Genomic DNA, 20,305 nt, shown 5'->3' on the forward strand with positions numbered 1-20,305 from the left:
CTGGTCCCCAAAAGGCAACGTATGCAACTACGAGCTTACACAGAGGAATTTATAATTCAGGGATGGGAGCCTCAGGCACCTCTTCTAAACAACTGGTTTAGTGAGATGTGGAAACTAGCCCAAAAGAACTTTTCCCAGAAAACGCACAAGATGATATTGGAACACAAATCACTTTTGAAACTCAGTGCACAGGAACACCATGAAATTTGGCAAATGAGAATCCAAGTTAAGTCTGTGTTCTTAGCACTTGCTATGGGAAAGCGTTTGCACAATCATATTCCCAGGGTCCATGTGTACATCATGGGTCCTTCTTGTCCAGGCAAGTGGGTAACTCTTGGACTTTCCCCATTCAGTCAAGCTATGTTGGATGGTCAACTAGTTAGCCTTCCAGAATTCATTTATTTAAAAAATATTTTTCATTCTTAAGCTTGGCAAGGACATTGTTGCTATTCTTTAAATCATACAGTTTAGTATGAATCCGATTCTCTTCATCTTTAAGATTTACTTCAAACAGCCAGCCTTTAAAACAGAGAACCGAACAATGTAAATAGGGCCTGTGGTGGCCATTCTTAATTTGTGTCCCTGGCAGCAGCAGTTTCTGAAGAATATGGCGGGGGGGGGGATTCCACACAGAACTCACTGGAAGAATCCCACGGGGAAGATAACCATGTTTTATTGCTTACACAGCTATCTGTTTAAAAAAAGTGAGAATTCTCTTCCACTCCTACAGACTTTGGTGTTAATCCACTGTGAATGGTGGAGAGAGGATTTTAGGATTCTTTTTGTGGCAAACTATCACAAAACCTTTTGACAGAGAGGAGTTGGCTTACTTTCTTTAATCATTTAAAATAGTTGGGGATTTCTTTCCTTTCCATAGAAAAAATCCTGTTTCTGCTGTTTTGCAAAAAGTCTCATGGCTGGTTGTAATAGTTGGCAGGACCCCTATGGATTTTTGGCAGGGCAGCCTTTTCTGAACTTTGTCAGCTAGTCCAGGAAGGGGAAGAAAGATTCATTGGTGTAGGTGGGAATGAATGAAATATTGTCTACTGGCTTCTTTATGCTGCAGTGAGCATGTACAGAGTGTCAAGAAAATTGCTCCCCACTTACACCTCTGGCTAAAAGCTGGTATTGTGTTGCAATCATTCTGAGCCAGCTGTTTTGCATAGGTTTTCTGTCTTGAAGGCCAGGGATGAGGCCAGAAAATTGGGAAGTACTTTCAGCTCTAGGAAAGCATATAGGCAAAAGTACCAGAAATTCTAATTTTGAAACGTGATTGGTTGAGGAAACCCACCCCAGTTACTCTGCTTATTACTACATAGCAAGCCTACACTGGTAGTTTGGAGTCTGTCTTTCTCTCTGCACTGCTTTGCCACACCTGGGATGCTGTGACTTCCTTGCTATGGATTTTAACTGGTAGATTCAATGTTCTATGCTATGCATATCATAGAATTGTAGAGTTGACATGAGTCCCCAGGGTCATCTACTCCAACTGCCTACAATTCAGGAATCTCTACTAAAAGAGCCATGATAGATGGATAAGCTAACTTTGTCGATATGGTCCGGTTTGTATGTGTTCCACTGGCATTTCTAACTGAAGTTTTTCTGGACCAGGTGGTCCTACTTGATCCTGCAATCTGAATAAACCTTTAACTGTTGAAGGTGGTTGGGGTTTTCTTTCCTTTCTTTTTTTTAAAGAAAACCTGTTTCTGCCATTTTGCAAAAAGTCTCATGGCTGGGAGGGCATCTGTGAACTTTTGGCAGGGCTGGCTTTTCTGAACTGTGTCAGCTGTTTTATCTGGGTTTTCTGTCTTTAAGGCCAGGGATGAGGCCTGAAAACTGGGAAGTACTTTCAGCTATGGGAAAGTGTATATGCAAAAGTACCAGAAGATTCCAATTTTGACATGTGATCGGTTGAGGAGACTCACTCCAGTTACTGTGCTTATTACTACAAAGGAAGCCTCTACTTACTGTTTGGAGTCGGTCCTTGTCACTGTGGTACTTTGCCGCACCTGGGATGCTGTGACTTCCTTTCTCTGGATTTTAACTGATAGAATCAATGTTCAATAGAGAGTGCTTTGGTCCAACTGCCTGCAATGCAGGGATCTCAACTTAAGTATCCATGGCAGATTGATAAGTTGGCTTTGTTAGTTTACTCTGGTTTGTACATTTTCAAACGGTTTTTTTCATTGTAGTTTTATGGGCCATTTTGTCCCATTTTAGACTGCAATCGCTTCTTTCTGAATAAACCTACTTCACATCAAATTTGTGTCTATTGATTTGGGTACAGCCTTGACACTAAATCCAGTTCTTGCTTGCTATTGAGCAAGTTTGCAACTGTGAGGATCAGAGAGCAGAGATCCCTGTTTTCAGTTCTTGCTACTTCAAAACCTTACACTCTCCTGTCCCAATCTAATTGACAGAAGGAATGGGGAGATGGAGCTGGCAGGGTTGGGATGTTAGACCCAGCTGCAACACAAGGATCTGAGCCCTTGGGTTTGGGGGACCTGTCTTTCACACAGATCACTGCCTCTGTTTTTATTTGAACTTTGTGTGGGTTCTGCATAATCAGAAACAGGACAGGCGTTCTCTGCTTTCCCAGGGATATGGCTAAATAACAGCTGATGTTAGAAGAAACTTCCCAGCTGACAAAACTAGACACAGGGTTGTGACCAGGTGTCCAGAACATCATGAGGACGGTTTCCACCTTGTTTTATCAAGACTCCAAACTAATGGAAGCAATTTGATGGAAACACTGTACCTCCCAAAGTGCTCTGCTCTTACCCAATTTCAGCAAATTGCTGGGACAAAGGTAACTAGATGTTGGGCTACCTGACCTCTGTTTTTAATTCAGAAAAAAGTTGCAACTTAACAAAGATGAAGGGAAGGTTTATTTGAAATGTCAACATGGTGCATTTTATTCATCTGGTGTGGTTCCATGTAGTTGAGTGTTCAGTGGCTTTGGGTGAATCTTTAATCAAAAGCTGAAACCTTTGAAGCTGGGAATATATCAGATCAGGAGTTCCCAAACTGTAGACTGCGGCAGCTGGATGGCTGGGGCTACCCATGTAGAATGTCAGCTCAGCCCTGCACAGCTGTGGTGTTGCTTGACTTCCCACTGATTTGAAAGGGCCTTGTGCAAAAGAACTTCCTACTCGGTTGCTTCTTGTGTGTGTAGGACTATTGTGTGTGTGTCATCACAATGATATCCCATCTTTTCTACCCAGAGCTCAAGGTGGGGTGTGTGGTTCTTTCCCCTCCCACCTCCCCTTTCTATTAGCACAACAACCCTGTGAGGTAGGCTTGGCTGAGAGGCAATGACTGGCCCCCAAGGTCCCACCCACACTGTGAAATTCCTAGCTAAGTGGAAGTTTTGAAGCCCTGAAGTTGCCCCAGGCCCCCTGGTGGTTTTGATCACTATTTCTTTACTTCAGTTTTTAAGAGGACAAGAAATCCAGCAGGTAAAGATGCACAGAAATATCGGAATTTTATTCCAGAGCAACTTAGGTTGGTCAAACCATACTAGTGCTATAGAACAGGCAAAGTGTACCTCCTCAGCAGTAGCTTCTCTTTATTTTGAGAAAAGTAACCAATTTGTACTAGCTGCTATTCAAATTTTTCAAGCTAAAGTGTCATCCCAGCTACTTGGGATCCCAATATGGATACAAGGATATAACAGTGATTTAGATAAGATACACTCAAGTTTCTTGAGACGTATCCTGGGGCTCCCTAGTTCAACCAATCGTGAGACAATGTGTGCAGAACTAGGTGTAGGCTAGCACTTTAAAAACTTTAAAATATAGCTGTGTTGCCATATCCGTTGCCAATCTTGGAGTCTGCTTTCCGACTTGCTTAAGGACTCTTATAAATCCAGATTGCTCCAAGTTGTACATAGCAAAACCAGGTTGATTTGTACTGACTTGGAACGCTTGTATAATTCAAGTGAGCAATATATTTATCGTAATATTCAAATCAGATTAAGGGACATTGAAAAACAAAACATCAATTCAGCTGTATACATCAAGTTTGCTCCCTCAAATTTTAAGGTTTAAATGCAACAGATAACAGGGTCACTTATATTTCAAAAATTAATAATTCCAGTCCAAGACAAGACCTTTATGTTAGCCCAACTGAACGTTTTCCCCTCAGCTTTTGTCAAGGGCAGATATTTAAACACCCCCAGAAACGATAGACATTGCAGATGTTTTCTGAATGTTCCAGACACAGTAGAACATATTCTTTTTCTACTGTCCATTGTACAACCAGCTATGCAAAAACGTGCTATCCCCCTTTTTGAGTAGTCTAACATCACGGCACAATGAAAATATCAGATTCTATATGTCTGACATTAAGCCGGATGTAACTGCAAGGGTGGCTGAGTTTTTATCTTTTATCTTGCTTATATAATATTTATTAAATTTTCAATTTTAACAATCCAAATTAAACCACATTAAAACCATTCCAAATTATAATCCAATCAAACAGTCCAGATTTTACGCCAAATTATAAGTCTTTGGGTGGATTCCCATGCTCTTGGGGTCGAGGAGCAATGCTCTCACATAGTGCTGCATTCCTTATTTAGGCGGTAATTCCAGTAAAACAATCTGAAGTTAATCCCTCAGTTATTTTTAACAGCCTCTGAATTCGTCCAACAAGCAGCTCAGTCCTATAAAGTTCTATGTAAAAGATTTCTTGCTGGTTTTCCCCTTTGTTTCCCTTTTTATAATCCAAACAATCTATACTCAGCATTCACTTTCGTTTTCTCTCGGAGGCAATTCTTGATGTGACACAACTCAGAACTGAAAGGAATCTGGATCTCAGCCATTTGCACCAGATATATATCCATGCTTAAGGAAATCAGCCCTGAGTGGTCACTGGAAGGACAGATCGTGAAGCTGAGGCTCCAATACTTTGGCCACCTGATGAGAAGAGAAGACTCCCTGGAAAAGACCCTGATGTTGGGAAAGATGGAGGGCACAAGAAGAAGGGGACGACAGAGGACGAGATGGTTGGACAGTGTTCTCGAAGCTACAAACATGAGTCTGACCAAACTGCGGGAGGCAGTGGAAGACAGAAGTGCCTGACGTGCTCTGGTCCATGGGGTCACGAAGAGTTGGACACGACTAAACGACTAAACAACAACAACAAATATATCCAAAATTCTTTTTTTATCTCCTTCCAACTGAATAATGAACCGGTGCTTCAGTGGAAACCCATAAATCCTGTCATCAATACTTTTTATCATCCCATTTAAGGTGCTTACCAAATGTAATCAGGGAAGTTTTTAATATGTGACATTTTAGTGTATTTTTCATCTTTGTTGGAAGCCACCCAGAGTGGCTGGGGAAACCCAGCCAGATGGGCGGGGTACAGATAATAAATTATTATTATTATTATTATTATTATTATTATTATTATTATTATTATTTTGTCCAGTTTCACATAATCAGTTCTATAGTAAACCCATAATCATAATGATAACGAAGTGTTCACTCAATCCTGCTTGTGTACTTTGCAGTCAGGCAGTCAGTCTTTCCAGGGGAGATTTGCCAAATCAGCAAATGCAAAGTATATCAAAAAGAAATTATGGAGACTCACCCCCCCCCTTCGATTCTGACATACTAGTCCAATTGTGATGGTAATCCTTTTTGTTCTCCAGGTCAAATCCTTGGCACCCAGTGGCTGAATCAATTGGCAGAATACTTTATCTCCTCTAGTCCAGAGCACACCTGTTAATTAAGTCTGAACTTCATCTTAAAAAGCAGGTGTTTGCTACTTGTGGCGACGGCTATGGAGAGTTGCCAAAAAACCACACGGCGCTTTACACCCAGCGCCCCCTCCCCCATCATAACTTCCTGACTGGGAGCAGGTCTTGGGCGATCTGCGGATGAAGCTGGGGGGGGTGAGGATGATTACTCCCATCTCATCCTCAAAAATTCCATGCAAAACGGCTCTGATGTAATGGGTTGCCTCTTGCCATGGCAGCCAAACAGGAAGTTAGGTGGCTGAGTTTTTATCATTAGTATCTCCAAGAGTGGTGAATGGCACTATTTACTGGGAAGAAACTCCAGTGAAAATCCTCATTATTACATATTTTTACATGGCTGTTTATTTCTTTATATTTTATAATTTTATATATGGATGCTTTTTGATGGCCTATATTTGTAATGCCTAATAAAGTTTTTTGACCAAACTGCGGGAGGCAGTGGAAGACAGGAGTGCTTGGCGTGCTCTGGTCCATGGGGTCACGAAGAGTTGCACACAACTAAACAACTAAACAACAACAACAATAAAGGTTTGGTGAAGAAGAAATACTTCAGTTTTATCCAGCTCTTCCAAAGGGGGCAAACAGATCTCTCTCTTTGATTGCACAGCCACATATTTAGGCTGAGATGGTGGCATCTGTAAGACATTTAATTTACTCCAGAGCCTATACTTGGGTAATATTAGCAGCAACCCAAAAGTCACAAAGTTTGGTCCTCTCCAGAGTCATCTCAGGACAGAAAGAAATGTCTCCCCTCCCCAACTATATCACCATTGCATTATATCAGTATATCAGTTTTTCAAAGTACATTTGTTTGTGTCTTTATTTTCTGGTATAATTGGTATAATTTTCCCCAGAGTATCTTAATAATTTTTTCATTATTGAAGTTTGTTTCCATTCCCCCCCAGCTTACAAATACAATATTTTGCAAAGAAATGGATGACTCATCATTTTTTAAAAAAAGCTTTTTCAAAGCTCTACTGCTTAAATTTTAAGCCTTAAAACTGCTAATTGACAAAACAACACAAGTTTTCACCAGGTTCATGGGGATCACCACTTGTGTTCAATTGGCATGTGCGGTTAACACTTACACCTGCACCAAAAACTGCACTGAAAGGGGGTGGGGTGGAATGGGACAGGAGTGGAACAGGGCAATGCCCTGTAATGGAACCCCATTGTAAGTGGCTCCCACCGAAGGAATGCGGTTGGTCATAGGTGCTGTAGACTCAAAAAAGTTGAAAACCACTGGTGTAGGGTTTACTCCTAAGCCTTTTCTTCTCCTGAAGATATCCCACAAAGCAGTGGAGGTTTAGGGTCAGCTGGTTTATCCCTCACCTGGTTTAGCTAGCCATTCAAAGCCATTTCCTGGGGTGTGGATGCTGTCACTTGCTTCCAGCAGCCACAGGTGCAAGGGGGGGCAAAGGTGGACAAACTACCCCAGAATGAGCACAATGTGTCCTCCACCATAGGTAAAACCCCTCCCCTAACAACTCATGCACCCCACATTAAGTATACAGAAACATGATTGGGTTCAGGGCACCCTTAAGGGATCTGACTTTGCATTATGCCTTTACCCCTAAGAAACAAAGGACTTACTGTGTTTTGACCTTGGATTATGTCTGGACCTCGCCTTTCATGCTACACCTGTGTTTTGGCTTTAGAATGTGAATGGTCTTGGGACAATTTGTCTTGAGGGTTCCTGACATCAAGGAGGAAGTTTCAGTCTATAGACCTTTCCAAACCATACAGATTTTTGGTTCCTTGGAATTCCTGAGAACCGCCAGGTACAAGCTGCTAGTGAATTTTTAATTGAATATTCCTCAGAATCAAAGCTTCTGGAAACATTTCAATGGTGGGGGTGGGTGAGCCAAAGAAATCAGTCACTAGTTAAGTCAGGATGTAACTGGACAGACAATTGAGATCTTTTATCTGATCTCTAGTTTCTTTACATATTTGCAGATAATAGTGGTGTAATGGAAAAATGAGCCTTCTAGACTGACCACATAACAATGCCAGAAAGTGTAATGCTTTTCTCTTCATTCAGCTTTCCTAGTGGAACTAGTTCCCCCTACTAAAGAAAAACCAAAACTAAAACCTGTGCCATTAGGGAAAAACTATTAATATCCCAGATTACAATTTTCTTCTCGTTCTTGGCCTTCAGAAGTTAACATTCATTGTGCCATCACTGCATAGAAATTATTCACTTGAAAAGCCCCAATGCAAGAAACAGAATTTGTCTGCTTTATCAATTTATTCAGATCACAATTCAAATGGAAATCCCTGTGCCATATTTTCTCTAACTACATCTCCCAAATCTCAATTTCCTGCCCTCTTGCACCTGCCTCCAGCATCTCTAGAGATCTTCCACACCCTGCCGCTGATAGCACAGTTTCCTCCGAAGTCCCACGAAGGGCACATCTACAGGCCAGAAGTATAGGATGATGGCTGGGCATCAACACATGTCGCTTGGGTGACATTGAACCTCAGCAAGACATTCAGTCTTCGCCTTACTCCTGTTGGGAGTGTTGTTATGAAATTACAGAAATCTGGTGTTGCACATCCTTTGAAAGCAGCCCACACTTGACTTGTACCCGCTAGAAAGAGAAGAATGTTAATATGAGTCAGGGTGGACTTAAGGACCCAGCACACTTGGGGAACCTGCAGGACCCTTTTACCCCCACCCCGTTATGTTCCCTGAAAATTCACAAGATGTAATTTCATCCCCCCCAAAAAGACACTGAAATGAAAGATAAAGCAGAGTAATATGAGTCAGGTTTGGCATCAGGGCGTGGCATTCTTGGGCAAATTTCAGGACCATGGCACCTGAGAACGGCCCACTTCTGATGTCTTCCACAAGCCCTGCTTTCCCTTTCTTCCCTGTCTACTTGTACTCTGACCAGATCAAGGCTATTGGGTGAAGCCCACATTTGCAAATTTAGCCACCAATTTAATTTTCCCCAAAGCCCACAAGACAACATCCCTCCAAGGCATGTGGAAATTCAAAATGGGAATGACAGCTTTATACATGTTTGCTTCCATGCGATCAGGGATTTCCCAGCACTGTCTGGGGGTGGGTCAACACCATGCCATTGACTGAGGAATGGGGCAAGCAGTGTAAAGAAAACTTTAAATTCATCCCCTCAAAGAAAACGCAGGTCCCCACCCCATCCTTTGCTTTTATCACATTTGGTCAGAAAAGGGTCAGGTAGCTGATGGCTGAGAGCTGCTTTCCCTCACCCCCCACCCTCTGCTGATTGGCAGTTCTACTCACCTTGCTGCATGAAACCAGCAAATGTTATGCACTTAGTCTCTCCAATAGGGCAGTTATGGATGTCGATGACCACACAATCATTTGCATTCTTTGTGAAACAGAATGGGCACTGCAGTGGACCAAAACTCTCAGGTTGCACTGGCAAAATGAAATTTATGGTTAGCAGATGGATTCCATTTATTCTGACATGACTGGTCCATTCTGGCCCTTATTTTGCAGTTTGTACAAAGGGTTATCACTCCCCCCCCCCCGGCAAGGTGTTCTAAAAGTGCCATCCAGCTGGGAAAATCTAATATAAATATTGTTGAGTGTTGCTCATGAGTATGGCTTCTGTATGTAACATATGCAGGTCTTTCTCAGAACATGCATCTTGGTGTCTACCTGCTTCTGCATGAGAGTCATCTGAATTGTGTGAAATGAGATTGACAATTCTGCCAGCCAAGACAAAAGCAGATTGGCACTGATCCTTACCAGCCTATGAGATGAAACAAGGCTTGCCCATAGATTCTAGGGTCCAGGCTTACTGTTTTGAATGGAAGATGATACTTTTCTACTATCCATGATAGGCATTTATAGTGGTTTCAGGTTCAGTCTTGGAGTGATCATTGTGATTATCACCATTAACAAGATCATTTGTTGGGAATGATGCTACTGGGTACATACTGGTTTGCTGTGGGCAACAGCCGCCCTGCCCCTAACAATGAGATGAAAATGCTACAACATTCAGTCAAATCTTAAATAGGATCTAGTTTTGACATGTTAGAAGGGTTGTTGCTTCTTTCATTAAACTTCACGGAATGTGACAATAGTAACACATCCAGTTATAAATAAAGTCACACTAATAAATATGTCAATTCCCCTCACCCTCATATATAAATTGATAAATGTGTGCACATCTCTTGATTTTCCCAGACATGCAAAAACTATCACTTGCTTTTGAGCTGGGAAATTTGATGACCAAATAGAAAACCACAAGATCCCCACATCAGATTTTATGGGACTCGTGAAGAGGAGTCCAATTGCTTTCCAGAGACACTAGGAAGACAAACCTTTCACCCAGTTATATTTTGCCTCTGCAACAAAGTAAGCAAAAAACAACACAAAGGAATACAGAGAAATAAAGAAACACAGCTCACATAACCCTGTATGCAATTACATAGAGCTTCTCAAAGACAAAATGTAAAAACAAGACATTTATACTCCACCAAGTGTCTGTTTCTTTAAATATAACCTTTACATAATATATACCAGGCACGTCCAACTCCCAAGAGACTGTGATCTACTCCCAGTATATATAAAAAAATGGCAGTGATCTACCCATTGTCGTTGGAGGGAGGAGGATTCCCCAGAGTTGTTGAGTTTTTTTAAAGGGAAGAGTGACCAGAGTTGGTGAGCATTTTTGCGGGAGAACTGCAAAACCAAAATCATGTTCAAGTACAATATGGGATGTCTCAAAACCAAAGTTCCAGCCAAATGTATCTTCATTCAATCAAGAGAATAGAACCGCTAGAAATATACTTGTTGCTAAAAAGTGTTCTCCCTAACAGAGAGCACGTGTTGCGGTGGGGGCCAGCAGGCCACCCCACTGTTGCTGGCCAGACCCGTTTGGATGTCCACGGACAGTGATTGGGTAATTTGAGTCTCTGGGGAGACTTCGATGTTGCCAAATTGGAGGTGGGGTCAAAGGTTTTAAATACTGGGCGCGCAGCCTTCGGCATCCTCTTGGGCTGTGTGCACCGGATCACCCGCCCACCCTCCCTGAATTGGGGGGGGTTGTTTGCTTTGACCTTGCTATGCCTGTCATGGGGTTGCCTGCTGTTGGGGCAGGGGCCTGGTAGGAATTTTGTCCATTTGGCTGATTGGCTGGTGCCATTTGGTTTTTGCCTACTGCGTAGCAAATCGTCACAACTTGTAAGGTTTGCGGTTAGGCATTGGTTAAAATTGGTGGGTGGAGGGGTAAGTGCCTACCCCTCCAATGGTGCTGCTGCAAGGGAATTCCGTTAAAAGGGCTTGCCATCCTTTTCGTCCAAGTCCCTGGCATTGGGCTTGGGCCGTGCAAGCCCTGGGAGCATGCGGGTGAGAAGTGAGGGTCTGTTGCCCAGCTTCATTTCTCCCCAATATTGTTTTCCCTGACTGGCTTCAGCTGGAATCCAGAAGTCAGTTCTGTCCCTGGGGCAAGGACAGATAGACGTAACCAATGCCTAAGCAACCACTCACATGTGTGTATTTAAATAAAGTTGTGGCCAAAATCATGCCAAAAAACCTTAAACAAAATTGATGTGTGAAGTGTGTGTTTATTTGGGGTGGCTTGGGGACCTCGACACACAAAGGATAATCCACACACTGGATGAAAGCAACCCATTTTCCAGTGAGTGTTGTAGCCTTACTATCAATCACTCAAACCACTGTGATAGAGCCTCAACTGTGTGAAATCCCAAGTGGGACTCCGACGACGAGATCACCGGATGCAAATGTTTCGAATGTCTTCTTCCAGTCAGCCCACAATGGTTCAAGTAGGTAAGTCAGCTCCATACACATTCTGTAAGGGCTGAAGTATATTATGCATATATTATGGAAAGGCTATATTTAAAGGAATGGACACTTGGTGGAATATAAGTGTCTTATTGTTACATTTTGTCTTTGGGAAGTTCTATATTTTGCCTCTGGGCAAGAATTGTTGATACAGAAAGTGCCCAAAATACTAGGGCCCTTACATTGAATAGGGTTTTCGTTGCATACGTCAGTATTGCAGCATTCAGCTTGCATCCGAAAGAATCGGGGGGTTCCTCCAGAAAAAGAAAAGGTGCCTGGGATACAATCCTGAGTGTTAGCGCAGTCACTGTAAGTAAGGCTGAGGTTATCTTCAGCAACTGTGAAGAAGAATTAGAGAGGAATATCAAGTCAATCATTTTTGCCCCAGATTTTTTTATTTGGAGATTTAATAGATACATAAAATGGAAAGTGTTTAGTTTGATGCTGTGCACTGGTGTTATAAGAGTGGGGTCATGGGCTGACTGGATGCAGAGGCAAGGCAAGAAGCACCAGGTGGGGAACCCCCAAGGGAAGAAGGCTCAGGGCCAGGGGCTTTGTTGTGGGACTACAATGAGTGGTCAGAGGGATAAGAGGGAGATGGAGGTGTCAGAAACTGAAAAGATAACAGGGTTTAGTGAGCAGGAAGAATCTGAGGGAGAGAGCAGTCAAGAACCAGAGGCGGAAGAGAATGGGGTCCAAGAGGCAGCAATGACTCAGGCCAGCGAGGAAGCCAAGCTGTCTCTCCTTCCTGCGCCAGGCAGCTCCCCTTCCCCCCAGTCTCCCAGAATCTGGAGAGGTAAGAAGATGGTGGGGAAAAGATGGGCAAGATGAAAGTTAGCTGACTTGTGCCAATACATGCAGGTCCCTCAATGTGTTCCCTGGTCATTCCTTAGTCAAGCATTGGCTTTATGAGTTCATTATTTCCATTAATTCCTATGGGAACATTTTTAATCCAGGGTTTCTCTGATCTCCCCAACCCCTTTTCATTTATTTATTCCTGAAATGGCTGCAGCCAACCAGCAAAAGGGAAACAGAGGAGAAACTGATTTCTCTGATCTCTCCTGCTCCCTGAATTGGCCGATCTCTCCTGCTCTCTGATATGTTTGATCTCCCTCCCTCCCTGCATGACTTCTGCCCAAAAATAGCTGCTGCCAACCTGCAAAGCATAAACAAGGAAGGAAGGAAGGAAGGAAGGAAGGAAGGAAGGAAGGAAGGGGGCAAACTTTGGCTTTTCGAATATATAAATCTGCAGAGAATATAGCAAGGTTTGGGCAAAATGTATTACATTCAGATAAGTGAATTTTAACATTGTAAAAATGTAAAAATGATAGCAGGACCTAGGGGGAGCAAGGAAAATCATTTTAAATGTAATGTCACTTTTAAAATGGAGATTGGGGTGATGGGCAGTCATACCCTGGTGGTTCTCCCAAATTGGACAAAGAGGCTACGACTGAGGAGCATGGATAAAATTCAGAAGTAACCAAAGATATCTTTTTCCATCTGAAAAGAACAATAATGATTTATGTGTCCCCTTGGCTTTTAAATTTTACAGCAGGAAGCTATTTAAGGCTGAAATCTGAACCCCCACACATCTGGGAGTAAGGCTCACTGAATTCATTGGGATTTGCTTCTGAGTTCACATAGTTAGGATTTGAATTTTAGTGCATATAGCATGAATTTGGTCAGAAACAACAATTCAGAAAGAAGAAAAGCAAAGAGCGCCTCTATACATCAATGAGTAGGAAATTATATACATTTAAAAAGTATGTACCTATTAATGTATCGTGGGTACACGTTTAAAAAGTAGTTCATTATAGAATCTGTGCCATGTTTTGATTGAGTGGGTGGATGGAAGGACATTTGATTGATTATCCATTGTCAGTGGATTCCTACAACATCCCATGCAGGAAGATGATGGGGGCCAGAAAGACTATACACTAGAATCTTTTCTAGGCCTGGTTCATGCCAGGGATCGTGCCTGATCCCAACAGCCAACCTCAGCATTCTCAATTTCAGCAGAACATCGAAGAAAATCAGATATAGAATTGTTGGTTTACAATATCTGACTGTATCATATTTAGGAGGCTCCTGAAAAATGGACTCCCACATACTCAGCCTTGAAGTGTTAAAAAACCTAAATCAATCTTTTAGCTTTTTCACTGAAGACAGAACATTTGGAGGGGAAAAGTCCTGGTTAAGAGATGAATCACTAAATATGTCAGTTGCTCCCCTTGTAATATCATCATAGAACTCATAAATCTTTCTGGAGAATTCTTCATCCCCATTAATAAAGTTGTAGTCCACATAATTCCTTCTGTGAGGAGAAGATGTTGAACGCAGGCAGACTCTTCTGTATATTTTACAGAAGACTTTTGGGCTGAGTCACATGTGTATGGATTTTACTGTAATTCTTTGATCGCAGAGAGCATGGTAATTTCTGAGTGTGTGGAAGGCCTCCGTTGAGAAGGGTTCTTTGTACATGGGTGCGGGGGGAAAGAAACCTTACTCACATATATCGCTTTGTAGAGCAACTTCACGGCAAGTATCTTCTGAACATTTACGTGCCTGTCGCATGAGACAAGTGTTGTTGTACAGATATAGACATGTCATACATTGTAGTGGCGCCCCTGCAGAGAGAAAGGAAGATCACAAAAGCTCAGTGTCTTGTTCATATGCCCCAGGCATCTCCATTTTGCTGACTCAAGAAAAAAAAGGTATAAAAAGACAATTCTTGGATGCCAAGAGAAAACCCCAGTAGCAACTTAAAATCACAAAATAGACAGCAAAATAAACCCTTAATATATAACTTTCTAAGTTCTTTCGAAAGTTCTCCTCTTTTAATTGCATAGAGAAAGACCACACATAATATCATAGGATTTTAAACTTGGAAGGGACCCCACAGGACATCTGCTCCAACCCCCTATGATGCAGGAATCTCAACTAAGCATCCATGATGGATGGCCATCCAGCCTCTGCTTAAAATCCTCCAAGAAGGAGAGTCCATAACTTCCAGAGGGAGACCATTCCACAGGGTTTTTTTAAAAACAAAATCCGTACAAACTCCCCAAGATTCCCTGCAGTTGTGACTCTAAATAAGTAATTTGTTTACTCTAAATATTACGACTCCCTTGCATAAGTGTTTTGTGGACAGTCAAGCAATCTTCATAATGAGACGTTTCCTCTTGCATCTGTTGAAAGTATTTTTTAAAGTTCTGCCACATCTTGCTGAATCGACTTCAAGGCTTGAATCTGAGCCAGGATTTCCTTCAACAAGTTCGTATAAGAATCCTCCTCCGCCATTTTCCCTGGCTCGGCAGATAATGACGCAGCTGGAATTAAGCTAGCTGCTGTTTGCTTAGATCTCTACTCTTAACATGCCACTGCAGTTCTGGAGCAATAGCTCATTAAAAGCAAAATAATATGTGATGAGAAGTTTTATTCCCCCCCCACCCCCTTGCCTGCATGCCCAATTTGCTCCCTAATGGAGCAATCCAAGCCCTAACATAGCATGCTGGCAAGTGCAGCAGGTGGAGGTAGGGGGCCACAGCAGCCAAGAACAGGGTCCAATGGAGGCTGGGGCAGTTCAACCCCTCCATGACATCAAAACACTCCCTTTAGGGTCTTTTCCTTGACAGGAAGGAGATCTTTGCAGCAGGGGGAGCCTGCTTGACATCAACATTCCTAGATTGCACTCCTTTGGTGTAGAGATAACTATGATAGTGTTAGGGGACTTTGGTAACTTGTATGATTCACTTTCTCATCGCACCAAGATTCCCAGATTCTCCTGTTCTTCATCCCAATATCCATCTATTCAATACCCCATTCAGGAGCACATGAAGTTCTTGACCTCCTTTCTCTAGCTCTACTGACCCCCTCCCTATTCTAGAGGAAGTTAATGGAACACTGAATCTCTGGTTTCTACTCACCTACTGAAAACAAGCTCAAGAGGAGGCCTGTGCACAGAAGAATTCTCATGGTGTTGGGATAATCAAGAGCTGAGAAGGACTTCAAGAAGACCTGGTCCCACAAAGGCAATGGATACAGCTATGAGCTTACAGAGGAATTTATAGTCAGGGATGGGAGCCTCAAGCAGCACTTGCGAATGACTGGTTTAATGAGACGTGGAAACTGGCACAAATGGAGGCAGCACGTTTTCCCAGAGAGCCTCTGATGTGATCTTGGAACACAAAGCAATTTTGAAATTGCATGCAATCTTTTCCAGGAACACCACGAAATTTTGGCAAATGAGAATCCACGTTATCCCCAGTGTTCTTCACAGTGGATATGGGAAAGCATTTTCACAATCATATTCACAGGGGTCAGAGACCCCTCAAGTATCCTGATTGATTTGGGACATCACGGATTGGCAGAAGCTACCCCGGCTTCTGTTCCCAATCCCGAATGCCCCAATTTTGATCCCTCGCACTGGTCGCGCCAGGTGTTTTAGGGTTCCGCTGTGGTGCGAGTCCACAAACAGGACCAAAAACAGGACCAAAAAATGGAAGGAAAACTTACCTTGACCTCCTCTTGTGGTGGTTCATCTCCAAGACCAGAGGAGGAGGTGAAGATAGCTGCGCTGCAACAGGAAACAGTCTGTGCTGCATCAGGAGGTGCAGCGTAGGCTGGCAGGCCTTCGCCGCTCACATCTCCAGAGAAGTGGGCAGTTTGATGTGGCCTACCGGAAGTCCAGCCTGGAATCTGCTGCCTCCAGAAAAGAGGGTGGTTTGGTGCAGCCTGCTGGAAGGCTGTGCTGGCCTCCACTGCATGCTACACCAGACTCCACCACATCTCCCCACACTCCTGAGAAGGAGGAAGAGTGCTCAAAGGTAGGTGCAGTGCTTTTTTTCTGGGGGGACACAGGGGCACACATACTCCTAAAAATGTTGTGAATCTAAGTTTTGCCACATTGAGGAGCTGTATTTCAATATGAGTAAGAAATGAGAGTACCCCTAAACATTTTTAGGGGGGAGCACTGGGGGAAGGGGCATGAGCAAGGAACGGGGTGGTGGTGGTTGTGGGCCCCGAATTGCCCTCCCAAAATGTTGGAAGGTATGGGGTTAATTTGTACATCACACAAGCTTCTCATCCAGGCAGTTTGGTATCTCTTGGACTTTACCCTTTCAGCCAAGCTACTTTGGATGGTCAATTATTTAGTATTCCAGAATTCATTTATTTTAAAAAAATATTCTCCATTCTTAAGCAATAAGAGCTTTGCTATGGATGTTGGACTACCAGTCTTTTCAACATAGACCAGAACTCTGCAAATAGGAATTGTTGTGGCCACTCTAATTTTGTGTCCCAAGCAGGAGCAAATTTTGAAGAATATTGAAAAAACCATCCCACACAGTGCTCACTACAGGAGTCCCACAGGGAAGATCATAGTGGTTTTTTTAGTCTGTATCTATCTGTGTGTGTGTGTGTGTGTGTGTGTGTGTGTGTGTGTGTTTAAAAAAGGTTGGGGTGTTTCCCTACTACTGCAGACTTTGGTTTTAATGCAGGCCAAAATCTGCATAACCATTAATACACTGTGAATGGTGCTGATAGGGAGCAAGGTGAATAAATTGCTTTCTCTCCTTTGGCTTAAACTGCATTTCCTCCCTTTTTCTCTCCGTTTGTTAATAACAACTATGTTTCTCTTCTCTATAAGCTTAGTCTTCCCTCCCAGGGCCTCTCAAAGTGGCAAAAGCTTTGTTATCTCTTGGCCCACTCTTCAGGATTTTTTATTTTGTTTTGCTGGAAATTGCTGGGAAAAGCTGAGGTGAAAGTAGCGGCCAGTCTATCTTAATGCCACCATCCCTGTATTTTTAGGTGCTTCTGCCAAAACATCCTTGGCATTTACTCTATGCATCCTTCCTCTATGACAGTGATGGCAGGGGCGGAGGAAGGGGTGTGTGGTACGGGCGGGCCGCCCCAGGTGTCACCACTGAGGGGGGTCACAAAATGCTGTGTGACACTCACTGCGGGGCCTGCAGTACACTCAAGCCATGCGTCTCTCCTGGGAGAGACATGGCGGCTTGGGCACCCACAGACTCCGTGCTGCCCCAAACAGTCCATCTACCACCTCCCCCTCAGCTGTAGGGGAGCTGAGTGGGAGGAGGGAGGCAGACTCCTCAGAGGCCCCACAGAGCGTCCTGTCCCAGGTGGGTGATGGAGAAAGTTTTCATGTATTTCATGTACACAAGGCTTCCTTTACAAATTCTCGAGCATATATATTTGAGCCATGAGATGGCCTTATAGCTTTTTTACATCTCTATGAAATCCCAGTTTGGAGGCTTTTCAGAAGTTAATGAAAAGGCGTTGAACTTTGGCTTAGGTTAAGGGTGGGTTGTGCTGTTCCATATTTCATCTCGTTTCAGAACTCAAGGAGCCACCAAAATTAATGTTCTTTGGCTGCTGGCATCCGTGAGCTGCAGCAAACATGTACAGAGTATCAAGAAAATTGTTCGCCCACTTAGGGCCCTGGCTAAAAGCTGACAATTACTGGTATTCTGAGGCAGCTGTTTCATCTAGGTTTTCTGTCTTTGAGGCCAGGGATGAGGCCTGAAAACTTGGAAGCAGTTTCATCTCTGGGAAAGTGTATATGTGAAAGTGCCAGGACATTCTAATTTTGAAGCCTGATTGCTTGAGGAAACTCACCCCAGTTAATATGCTTATTATTACAAAGCAAGCCTATACTGGTGGTTTGGGGTTAGGGTTAGGATCTGTCAATAGCACCCACGTCCACCCCTAACTGGAATCACCAGCACATTCTGAATATATTCCAAAGTACCTTCCTTAGAACAGGTTGGAGCATTCCCATAGAGAAGCCAATAATGTGTTTTCAGGGGCAAAATCATTACTTTTCACATGGCATGTCTACTGTGAAAAATTTGTTCTATCAGATAGTTCCCTCACCCAGGATCAGTTTATGGCCTCACTCAAATCCCACTGTCTTTATTGGCACTTGGCATGGGGGTCCAGTCTTTCTATGGTTTCTTGAGGCCCTTAACCAAGAGTAAACTGATGTTGGGGGACAATTATCAGCTGGCATAACTAGATGGCGTGGAGACCAGTGTCTGCAATATAGTGATGATGGTCATCAGCCTCTTTTACTGGGATTGTAAGCTCACTGGTGTTGTTTGATGAAATGCTTGTTCCGGAACACTGTTCCAACCTGCCTGTTTTATTGCTACCCAATTTCATTGTTAATGTGGACCCTCCTAGGCTTTATATATATATCCATCACACACAGCAGTTAGAGTATGTTTCATGCACGCAATAGAGCATCCATGATGGATTAAAATGGATGAAATTATGCCATATCTGTGTCTCTTCTGTAGAAGCTGTGTGGACCTTTGATCACATTTTTGCTGTTTTAGATAAGACTAATGGAAACCTTAGCATCATGATAAGAGCAGTAGTAAAATATCTAGGCTCCCAATGCAAAAGGGAAAGCATAAGATGTTTTGGAAAAGCAGCAATGGAGTGTGCCAACATGCCCATGACACAGCAGGGATCACAGTTGTTTATTTCCCACCCCTTACTGCGTGCATCCATCCATCTTGCGAGACAATGGAGTGCACCTACAGGGGTGAAGTCAAACCATTGCATTAGCAGCAACAAAAGTGACACCTCTGGGGTGCAATCCTCAGCAGTGTGTATGGAGGTCCTGGGCTGCCCAGAGGATAAGGCACCTCTCTTGGCCTCACTGATGTAGTCCAAAAGAAAGCAGAGCAGCTGCCAATGTTGCTGGAAGGAGGTGTACAAGACATCATCTGACAATTTTAAGGACTCCAGTCCAGATTTGTGTAGGGTTTACTCCTTAGCCTTATCTTCTCCCAAAGATGTCCCGCAAGGCAGCAGAGCTTTAGGATCAGAGTTTTCCTTCTTCTAGATGGACTACCTACCCAGGTTGATGAGCCCCATCCACCCCTCACTTCCCTCTACAGCACATCTGTGGACATTGTCACATGCAACAGTTCCCAAACACTGGTGCTCCATGGCCTTCATTCATGTTGTCTGTGGGGATTTATGGAGAACTGGACTTGATGCCAACAGCCTTTCAAGGGGTTCTGTCAATAGGGATTATGCCTTTACCTCTGACAAACACTGCACTTACTGTTTCTTGACCTTGGATGGTTTCTGGACATTGCCTTTCAAGTTGCACCTGTGTTTCGGTGTTAGACAAGTTGGTTCTTTTTTTGTTTGCTCCTGTGAATGGTCTTGGGACAATTTCTGAGATCAAGGAGCAAGTTTCAACCTATGCACCTTTCCAGACAGTACAGAATTTCTGGACACTATCAGGTACAAGGCTGCTAGTTAATTTATAATCAACTTGAAGCTTGCACAGAATCTGAGTTTCTGGAAACATTTGAGTGGGGCAGGGGGAGGGGGAGCAAAAAAAAATAGCCACTACTCAGGTCCTCATATTTCAACCAATGTATCTGACTGTTACTTCTGCTAGTTCTGACCAAGCAGTAGCAGAACCAAGGCTAGGCGGGATAGTTCATTGCATATTACAGATTCTGTAGTTACATGAAATGATGGGGAATTGCCAATTATTTATTTTATTATTATACTTTTTTTTTTCACCAGTAGGACAGGACAATTTTGACATCAGGATGTAACTGGACAGGACAACTGAGATCTTTGCTCTGATCTCTGGTTCCTTTACATTTTTGCAATGGTGCAATGGAAAAACAAGCAATCTGAACTGAGTACAGAGTAATGCTTTTCTCTCCTTCCAGCTTTCCTGGTGGAAA

At 43.1% G+C, this 20,305-nt stretch overlaps 1 protein-coding gene across 1 annotated transcript; it reads right to left on the bottom strand.

Moving 5' to 3' along the window:
• Nucleotides 1-7,517: 7,517 nt before the first annotated feature.
• LOC308483895 (phospholipase A2 inhibitor and Ly6/PLAUR domain-containing protein-like) lies at nt 7,518-15,681 on the bottom strand. The gene is made up of 5 exons (XM_081018199.1): nt 15,491-15,681; nt 14,075-14,191; nt 11,747-11,902; nt 9,033-9,170; nt 7,518-8,355 (listed from the first exon to the last, which is right to left on the bottom strand). The coding sequence occupies exons 1-5, from the start codon at nt 15,537-15,539 to the stop codon at nt 8,180-8,182; spliced, it is 636 nt and encodes a 211-aa protein (XP_080874325.1). The 5' UTR covers nt 15,540-15,681; the 3' UTR covers nt 7,518-8,179.
• Nucleotides 15,682-20,305: the final 4,624 nt, after the last annotated feature.

This window comes from Podarcis pityusensis (genome assembly GCF_964106645.2).
Source record: "Podarcis pityusensis genome assembly, chromosome: 8".
Lineage (NCBI taxonomy): Eukaryota > Metazoa > Chordata > Lepidosauria > Squamata > Lacertidae > Podarcis > Podarcis pityusensis.